The sequence below is a fragment of the Oryza sativa genome, chromosome 8 (assembly GCF_034140825.1).
Source record: "Oryza sativa Japonica Group chromosome 8, ASM3414082v1".
Lineage (NCBI taxonomy): Eukaryota > Viridiplantae > Streptophyta > Magnoliopsida > Poales > Poaceae > Oryza > Oryza sativa.
The window spans coordinates 16,762,042-16,772,227 of NC_089042.1; the positions used below are offsets into that span (position 1 = coordinate 16,762,042).

At 43.2% G+C, this 10,186-nt stretch overlaps 1 protein-coding gene across 2 annotated transcripts; it reads right to left on the bottom strand.

Annotated features, from left to right (window-relative positions):
- Positions 1 to 6,454: 6,454 nt before the first annotated feature.
- On the bottom strand, positions 6,455 to 8,979 carry LOC4345379 (uncharacterized). Of its 2 annotated transcripts, none has more exons than XM_066303648.1 (4): positions 8,837 to 8,979; positions 8,546 to 8,716; positions 7,122 to 7,727; positions 6,455 to 6,986 (listed from the first exon to the last, which is right to left on the bottom strand). In XM_066303648.1, the coding sequence occupies exons 2-4, from the start codon at positions 8,654 to 8,656 to the stop codon at positions 6,525 to 6,527; spliced, it is 1,179 nt and encodes a 392-aa protein (XP_066159745.1). In that variant the 5' UTR covers positions 8,657 to 8,716; positions 8,837 to 8,979; the 3' UTR covers positions 6,455 to 6,524. The 2 variants fall into 2 exon arrangements, with proteins under 2 accessions (XP_066159745.1, XP_015649268.1); XM_015793782.3 differs by having other exon boundaries at positions 8,546 to 8,720.
- Positions 8,980 to 10,186: the final 1,207 nt, after the last annotated feature.

Here is a 10,186-nt window from a genome sequence, read left to right on the forward strand (position 1 = left end):
AAATCGCTTTACATATTCCCTTTTTTTAATGGCTGCTTCATTCGGTTGATCTCTACATCTTGTCAACGGTAGTCTAACATATTAGAGTCGAAATATTGAGCACTCCTGTGACCTATCAATGATAACTACTCTGCCTAGTACTACGATGGCATCATCAGATCGTTGAAAATTTCTTATTAGTTATGTCCAGTAGGATTATTTAAAATGAAAGTTTCCATAAATTCTACGAGAAATTCATGTGTTCCAAACATAGATTAGATCGAATAGGAAAAAAACATGCTAGTTCGAATACAAAACGATCTCACACTGTGCTGCAACTAGAATGAGTAACGACACCCGACTGCCCTCCATAAGGCAAACCTGCAAAATTTTTGGGACTATCATTGTAAACTATGTTTTATATGCAACGCTAGCTAAATACCTGTGTGTGACAGCAGTAATGTCCTTGTTAAAAAAATATTAGTTTCTACTTCATCCGTTTCATATTATAAGACTTTCTAACATTGCCAATATTTATATAGATGTTAATGAATCTAAACATGTATATATGTCTAGATTCATTAACATATATGAATGTGGACAATACTAGAAAATCTTATAATATGAAACGGAGGAAGTACTTGGTTGAAACAAGATTAATCAATCGAGTTACAGACTACATAACTACTCTACACAAGTAAGGAAAAAAATAGCTAAGTACTCTGATATCATGACCCACATGTCATTGGTCACCTCCACCACTATCTTTTAGATATAGTATATATACTCTAGAAGCAAATTAACAAAACACGATATGTAATCAGACATCATGACCCACATGTCATTGGTCACCTCCACCACTATCTTTTAGATATAGTATATATACTCTGGAAGCAAATTAACAAAACACGATATGTAATGGTATCAACAATGTACATAGTCCATGAAGATTATAAGGTGTGATTCATTTATTTTGCTATTGTTTATTCAAATCACTTCTTTCAATAAAGCTAATGCCCACTAAACACCAAAAGCTCAACATGCAAGCATAGTATTTATTATCACTCCTAAAACCTACATGCAAGCGTGCCACATCAACCTATTAAGCACACAAAGCTTAACATGCAAGAATATAATAATTATGCCTACAATTTATTTCATTCTAAAACTAATCATACACATGTTAAATCATCATTCTCAAATCATTTTATAATATTTCAATCCAAATCATTCCATCATTTCTCCAATATCTAACATATATCCCACAGCAAAGCGCTGGGGCATCATCTAGTCTTTCACAATGCTTGATACCATCTAGGCTCATTGTTAAGTATTCTATTGAATGATGTACTATGCTAGAAGAAGGGTATTAGTTTTCAATTGGAACTACATCACGCTTCATACCCCAAGCAATACCCGGTCCGTCCCTCCCATAGCTAAGTAGTTAACCCCGAGCACCGCTCATACCTTCGAATAGTGTTTTAACTTATCCAATCCGTGTACTATATGTGTTTATCGCAGCCTACAATATCCTCATGTACTAATACATTCTTAATTACTATTTTTTTAAGATTGAAATTGAATGAGTAGAGTAGCATGGCTTCATTGGGTGTATGTGATGGGAGAAGTGCAACAACAGCACCGAGTCTTGTATAAATTCCCCCATGCCCCGTGGAGGCTTGGATCAAGAGAATACAAAACGAAAGCTGCAGCAACCATCGAGGGGCATTGATCAACAGAAGAACCGACGACGGCGGCGGCGGTGGCGGCGGCGGCGACCTAGAGGCCAACACTACTACATGAAATATTTTCCTGGACGCTAGACCTGTTTGTTTCTAGGCTGGCCATAATTGTCACCACATGGGATAATCGGGGGACTGGCAACAGGCTGTCGCCCGCACGGGAAAACACATTATCCCGTGCGGGCCACTTTACTCAACTGCTCACGAAAATGCCGTGCGGGCCTCTTTACTCGCCCCGCACGCAAAAATAATCCTCATCCCCACTCCTTAACTCTCCCACTCCTTCTCTCCTCCCGGCCTCTCCTCTCCTCACAGCAGCGACAGCGGCGGTGCCGGGCGATAGCGCGCGGCGGCCCCTCCCTCCCTCTCCCTTCAGCTCCCCTCCCTCCCCTTGCAGATCCGGCGGATGGGAGGCATGGGGGCGGCGGATCCGGCGGGCGCAGGCGGAGGCGACAGCATGGCGACGGGCGACGACGAAGGCGCGCGGCCCCTCCTTCCCCTCGCACATCTGGCGGAGAAGAGGCATGGGGACGGCAGTGGACGACGGTGGCGAGCGGCCCCTCCGTCCCTCTCCCTTCTGTTCCCCTCCACTTGCAGATCCGGCGGAGGGGAGGGATGGGGGCGGCGGATCCGGTGGTGGGCGTAATCGGGCGATAGCGGGCGACGACGGCGGCGCGCGGCCCCTCCCTCCCCTTGCAGATCCGGCGGAGGGGAGGCATGGGGGCGGTGGATCCGGCGGCGGTCGACGATGGTGGCGAGTGGCCCCTCCCTCCCTCTCCCTTTGGCTCCCCTCCCCTTCCCTCCCTCCCCTAGCAGATCCGGCGGAGGGGAGGGATGAGGGCGGCGGATCCGGTGGTGGGCGCAGGCGGAGGCGACAGCGTCAGCGGCGGGTGACGATGACGGCGTGCGGCCACTCCCTCCCCTCCCCTCCCTCCCCTTGCAGATCCAGCGGAGGGGAAGGGTGTATTCGGTCGGCGACGGGAGCGGGCGGCGGATCTGGCGTGGGAAGCGGGCGATGACGATGGCAGTGGCGGCGGCGGCGACGGTTTTTTTTGTTTTGATTTTTTATTTTCCCGTGTGGGTGGCTTAAGCGCCCACACGTGCGGGTGCCTCTCCCGCACGAAAAAATCGTGACTTTCGCAGACGCTGGGTTCTAGACGGGCGGAACCAACGCACGTGAAAATCGTGATTGTAGTACTACAATGGGTTGCTTGTCAATTCCTTCTCAAACTCAACTTCTACCTCCACCCCCTGTAGTTCTAGAACCCTTATAGAACTTATCTCTCTTTTCTTCTTCTTATGTTCTCCACCAAACAAAGAGCTGTATTCAATATGGGTTGCTAACAGGCCCGTCATTGATTGCACTGTCAATGTCAATTACTCTTCAGATTGGAAATTACTGAGTTGATTATGAAGTGAAATTTGCGGCATTTGCTTGAAATTTGAGGTTATTTTGTTGAGGGTGAGCTTCTTTGCTTCTCAAGGATCTGATGTTGCACAAGTGACAAGACAATGTTCTTGGGTTGTACAAGTAGACTGCTAATGACGTCATGCGCATACTTCTGCCGGATTCAGAGACCACCGCCTTCAGAACATAAGAGCATCCTCAGCCGCTCATCTATATTTGGTCCTCCAAATGTCCATATGGAGTATCATCCAAAAAAGATATCCCTTCCAACTCCAACAGATCATTCATATTACATCATCCATATCTCATCATCCTATATTTTAGGAATATCTTTCCAACTAACTTTACATTTGTATTTTAAGGGTATATTTCCAACTAACTTAATTTTAACGGTGTTATTTATCGCGAAAATATTTTGAAACGAGTAAATTTTAACGGATATATTTTTAATGGATAGTTTTTTAATTGATATATTTGAATTGAGGGAAACATTTTTTTATATATTCGTACCATCATCCATAAAATGAAATGAACATAAAAACACAGCAAAAAATATTCCTATTTCCTATTTCCTTTTACCCTATTCCTATTTCCTATTTCCTCTTCTCTACTACTACTACTACTCTTTTCCTTTCACTCTATTCCTATTTCCTATTTCCTATTTCCTCTTCTTTACTAGGGGTGAAAACGGTACGGAATTTTTCCGGATTCCGGACCTATTTTCGGAAACGGAATCAGCCGGTCGGAAATTTTTTGGAATTTCTCGGAAACGGAATCGAATATGATAATCGCAGTTTCCGTCAGAACTCGGAATCGGTCGGAAACATTCCGGAAAATTTCTCGGAATTTCTGAAGTTAAAAAGGCCCATCCAATCAATAGTCCATAATCCCTCCCCAAGTCCCCAGCAGGCCCAACCCAAGCTGCTAACCCTAGAGAAGAGAGTGCAGAGAGAGAAGTCAGACAGATCGGGAGGGAGGCCGGGAGCGGCGCATCGCCATCCAGAGGCGCCGGCGGCGGAGCGGCGCATCTAGAGTGCGCCACCAACCACCGCTGGCCTGTCGTCCTCGCTTCCTTGGCTCCTCGCGACCTCGCCCCCGCCGTCTTGCATCTCGCGCCGCCCTTCCTCTTCGCTCCGTCCTCGCCCCCACCAACGGCGACGGCAGGAGGCGACGACAACGCGCGAGGCAACGGCGGCAGGCGGCGGCCGCACGGCTCCTTCTAGATTTGGTACTCTCCCTCTCCATGCCTACACCCTCCTCTCCACACTCCACGGCGAGCAGCGCAGGCGGTCGACAGGCTGGTAAGAGGCGGCGGCAGCTTGCGGCTTGCGACGACTTGGCATCAGCAACTTGCGGCCAGCAACGGCGACGACGGAGGCGAGGTCGCGACGGAAGTCCGAATGTGGGCAGGAGATGTGGGCATTGAGATATGGCGTGAGGAGAGAGAATCGCTATATTTGGCCGAAATCTGCTCGCTTTGGCGCATCGTCCATATTTGGCGGACTGGATGCCGTATCTGCTGGAGGTCCATTTTCATCTCGCGTACACCATATATCGGATGGAGGACCGGATGAAGGATCTCCTGGGGATGCTCTAAGGTAGTAAAGAGTAAATTTATCAGAACTCCAGGGCTGTGTTCGTTTTAGGAGGATGGAAACTAATCCCTCCCGCAAGGAAAATGGAGCGGTCCATTAGCGTGTGATTAATTAAGTATTAGCTATTTTTTTTAAAAAAATGAATCAATATGGTTTATTTAAGCAACTTTCGTATAGAAACTTTTTGTAAAAATGCACCGTTTAGCAGTTTGAAAAGCGTGCACGTGGAAAACGAAAGGGGGAGTTGGGAACCACTTGAAACGCCTGGGTGCATAAAACAAAGTATCTTGAACTCCGTACAAACCTCATATACACAAAATTGTGTGTGCGTAGCAACATCTGAAAATCTCATGGCACACAACCTCGGGTGAATGTAGCACTTTTGAACGTGAAATTGAATTCACTTGAACAGAATAGCTACAATGCAAAGCTTGACTCCTGATATTTGGATATGTGCACGCTGCAAAAAATACCGGAAATTTTGCTACTGACAGAACAACAGAGAACCCGGGGAAAGACTCGTACTAGAAAACTTATCCAAATATATTGTATGCCTAAAATTCGAATAACATATTTAACACCTGGAGAGAGAGGGAGAGGGGAGCGCAGGGGAGGGCTGGCCAGGCGGCGCCAGAGGCCGCGCTGGGAGGCGGTGGCGGCGGCCGGCGGGGACGACAGGGCGGAGGGAGGACGAGGCGACGATGCGGGGAAGGAGGATGGGGCAGCGAGCACGCCTACCCGCGCGTTCGCCACGAGGCGGCAACAGCTGGGGCCTGGGGCAGGGGGAGGAGGAGAAGGCGACCGGGGAAGGGGGGGGGGGGGGAGACGGCGTATGATTTATTTATTTGTATATCGAGACTACATTTCAATATAGTATCAGTTAATGATTTATGTTTTTTATAATGGTTTTTGAATTTTAAATGTGAATACGTGTTCATTATTACATGGGAAACTTGCATTGCAAGTGCAATATGGATGGTTTAATTCACAGTGGTTATTACGTGCATGATTACTATCAATATAAAACCTTTCACTGTCCCGTACGATTTGTTAAAAAAAAAGAAACTAAACACAAGACTAGTGGTACATGGACACACGAACAGAGTATATATATACATATATACATATATATATACATATATATATATATATATATACATATATACATATATATATACATATATACATATATATATACATATATACATATATACATATATGTATATATATATACATATATACATATATACATATATACATATATACATATATGTATGTATATATATATATACATATATACATATATTACATATATACATATATTACACATGTGTGTGTGTGTGTATATATATATATATATATATAGACACACACACGGTAGCGCTACCTAGCGCTACTCACAGCCGCTGCGCGCCAGGAAGAAACGTGACGCGACTCACGGTGGGAAAATCCCACCATCGAGCAAACAACCCAGTGTGAAGTTAATAATTAACTTATGTACATTTGGAGGTGGGTTATGATTCCGTTCGCGAAGAGTTAAATTTTTACTTATTTTTAGTTAATGTTAGATAAGAGTTTTACTTTTAAAAGGATGGTATGGTGATGGAGTTAATATTTGACTTATACACGGTTGTGACGTGGATTTGGTGTATAGGTTATTGAGTTAAAAAATAACTTTGTTGATTTGTACCCTGCATGATTCGATGGATGTTTTTTTAACTATAATATAATTAGGGGTTCGCTAATTTGTGTGATAATGCGTAGCCACGAATCTCGGGATTGTACGTACGTACAAGCTAACTAATCCGCTAGAAAATATCTTCGATTACTCCCTGGATTAGCACGGATCAGATCCCGTGATTTCTGTTTGCAAGGTTTGCATTCCCTTTTATAAACTTGACTATCACGGCTTCTGCACAAGTGCCCAACACAGACCCAACTCATCCCATGGATGAGATTGCCCAAACATCTACCGCCAAAGCGACTAATTCCGAAGAACATGTTCCAGCTCCGTCCGTTAATACCACGTCGGAGCACCGTGAGGAGGTATGTGAACTCCCCCGAAGAGTTTCGTGTGTCGGAGCCACCACCGCCTTCCCCAGACCCATTCCTGCTGTCGCCCTCGATGGAAGCAGATGACACGATGTTCGCTGAAGATTTTGGGTACATGTCAACTCCACGCCCATCTCCACCATCGGACATTGATGACCTCAACCCACCTGATTCGGACGTCGAGGATGTTGTCAAGATACAGAACCGAACCTGTACAAAAAGAAGTATCATGATGGAGAATAAAAAAAATTCATGACGGAAGTATAAACCTAGGTTTGTATGCATAAAATGAATAAAATTGTTAGAAACAGAAGTAAAATAGATGAAATTAACGGAATAGCTTACCACCAAAAATACAACACAAGATGTGATTGACGATGTGGGCTTTTGTCGCCAACATCTGATGGTATCGCTCAGTGCTTGGAACACTGCCTTCGACCAATCGATGGCAGCGACCCGATCGAGGTCAGCGGCAACCCATACATCACTCTTGGGTATGTAAAAGTCGGTTGTTGGGAGTAGGAGCTTGGACATAAGAACCATGACTAAGAAACGAACTGCCGAGGGGTTGTCTTTCTGGTTCTTGATCACTTCAATCAGCATTTTAGCTGAGATCCGACCATTCCGTGCAATTCCCAATTCTTGTGTGATCCTGTCGTGCACGCTTCGCACAACCTTGTTAGGTGGGATTACAATATCATGTCCGCCTAATGGGGTCCCCATCACAAGCTTCACGGTGCGAGGGGTGATCTGAATCTTCCGTTCACCATCAATGGAAGGACACATTGTGTCGGGGTTGGTCTTCTTGAGACTTTCAAGTGTCATGCAAGCCACGGCGTCTAGCCCGATTTCCCCCAATTTCTCGTGGTGTGTATTGGACAGCACACGACAAGCCTCCGACGCTAACGTGGCGCTGCAACATGTCAGGTTGGGCCCCTTTGATTCGGGTGGCTGCAAACAAAAATATAGACCTATTGAAATTAAGCATGAATAATAAAAATCCAAAAAAAATGGTGCTAGTATATCAATGCCGACACTAGAAATAAAAATAAAAGGATGTGATTTTTTATCTGATATGTTCACTGGAAAGACGAGGCTATAAATGGCAGTGTTATGAAGTGTTTGCAAAAAAAAGAAAAAAAAGAATACACACAAGATGGTGTGCATAACACTGACATGTATGAAAATAAAAATTAAACGGCATATGACAAACACATAAATCAATTTGCCTATTGTTATGTATACTGAAAAGGAAAAATTGTGAATATAGTATATTACTCGCATACATGCGAGACAGAACTGAAAACAAAAGAATCGTATATTTGCAACCAAAAAGATGGACCAATCCTCATTCTAGTCGGCACGAGCCCGTGGGTGGGTCGTGGGAATCAAACGAAAACCGAAATATACTGCATAACACATTATAGTAAAAAAAAAAAGAAGCTATTGATGCATAAAGGATATCGCTAATTTGACTGAAAAATAACAACACATACCCATGCGCTTGACTGATCAAATTAAAGGTAAGTCAATTGCAGAGCGCTGTAGATAGATACACCTAGGGTATCCGAAATTGTGACACAAAGAAGAGTAAAAAGAAATAACTTATAATCGCGTATGATGGATTTGTGCACGCAAACTACGCACACCCTGCTCTCCCCTGTTGCGGTATGGATCCCCAACATGAGTAAATTTGTATCAATTAACATATGCCCAAAATAGTCACTGGAAAAAAAGGTAGCAAAAGATTGACTGAGTTTTGTACTAACCTCATCGCCTGATGCGTCTTCATCGGCCGACTTAGCCCGCCGCTTCCTTTTTGGCTTCCTATGTGTTGCTTCATCTCCAGCCATTGATGAAGAAGTTGCGCCGCTGACCATGGCCTGTGGAACACAACTTCACACGCGGTTTGCGAATCGGCGAACCGAATCCTCTTCACCCTTCCTAAAGGGAGCGACGATACATTAGGAAGAATCCCTAGATTGCGGTCGATTTGGGATGGGGAAACGAAACCAGCATCCATAACACAACGGATAAAAATCGGGGGATATCACATTTACCTGTGGCCGACTTGTGGAAGAAAATCAGTGGGAATCAATCCCGGCGGCGCCGGCGATCTCCGGGGCAGAGGCGGCGAGAGAGGAGGGAGAGTTCTTCTTGGTCGACGGAGAAGAAAGAACTGGCCGTAAAATGTGGGGAAGACGATAACTCCGATGGTTTGAAAAGACTAGACCCTGAAGATTCGCTGCTATTCGCACTGTAGCTGCAAGGGAAAAAAAGGAATCGTAAATAACAATACATTGCGTGTCGAGTTAAGAAATAACTCGCCGTGCATCCGCATCGATTATTAAATAAACAACCCATGCCTAAGTCGCTAACAGTTAAAATATAACTGAAAACTCATTATGTGATCTAGTTGCTTCGATGAGTTAAATAATAACTCAATGTGTGCACACCATTGTAACCGAAAAAAAAGAAACACACAATGCCTAAATCCCTTCCACTTAAATAATAACTGTCTTGTCGTGCATGATAAAAAAAAGTGTTTGAATCCAAATAATAAAAAAATGGAAAACATTTAATTAAACATTTAGAATAAATGTCGGAAAATTAAAAATAAATAAATCAAAAACAGATTGTTGAGTTTAAAAATAACCCCATCTAATGATCTGTGCTACGACGCCCGCTAGTGTGTGGTTTGAATGATGCCTGAAGAAAAAAAATAAAGTTAAAATTTTGCTTAATTGAGAATAGCGACACTGTAAAATATGTGATGGATGTTGTACAACACTGAGTTAACTTTTAACTATGTACTATTAATCTGGTGTGATGCGGGCTGCGTGGTCGGTGGCGGTATGTGGGGCAGAGTGGTTGTGAGGTTGTATCAGGTGCCATTTAATCCGTGGCACCTTAAGGTGCCCTATTGTAGTTATATATATATATATATATATATATATATATATATATATATATATATATATATATATATATATATATATATATGTGTGTATATAAGCGCACACCGCACGCTGGTGATCGAGTTTATTCTTTTGCAGAACTATACAAGCACACACGCATGTATATATATATATATTTACTAGTAAAAGTGTCCGTGCGTTGCAACAGGAATTGTAAAGACTAGAAAATTGAGAAAAATTTGAGAAAGATATGTATTATGTAATTAATTGAAATATAAATTTCCGAAAATATTTGGTATTTTTTAAGTAGGTAGATATATAATTAAATTAGTTTAGTGTGCGAAATAAAATTATATAGTTGGATTTAATTTTATTGAAGTCTCCATGATTAATTACAATATTTGGAATTTTATTGAAATTTCTAGAGTTTAATAGCTAATTTTGATAGTACAAGCATTATTTCAGCATTTATTTAAATAAAAAAATCAACCT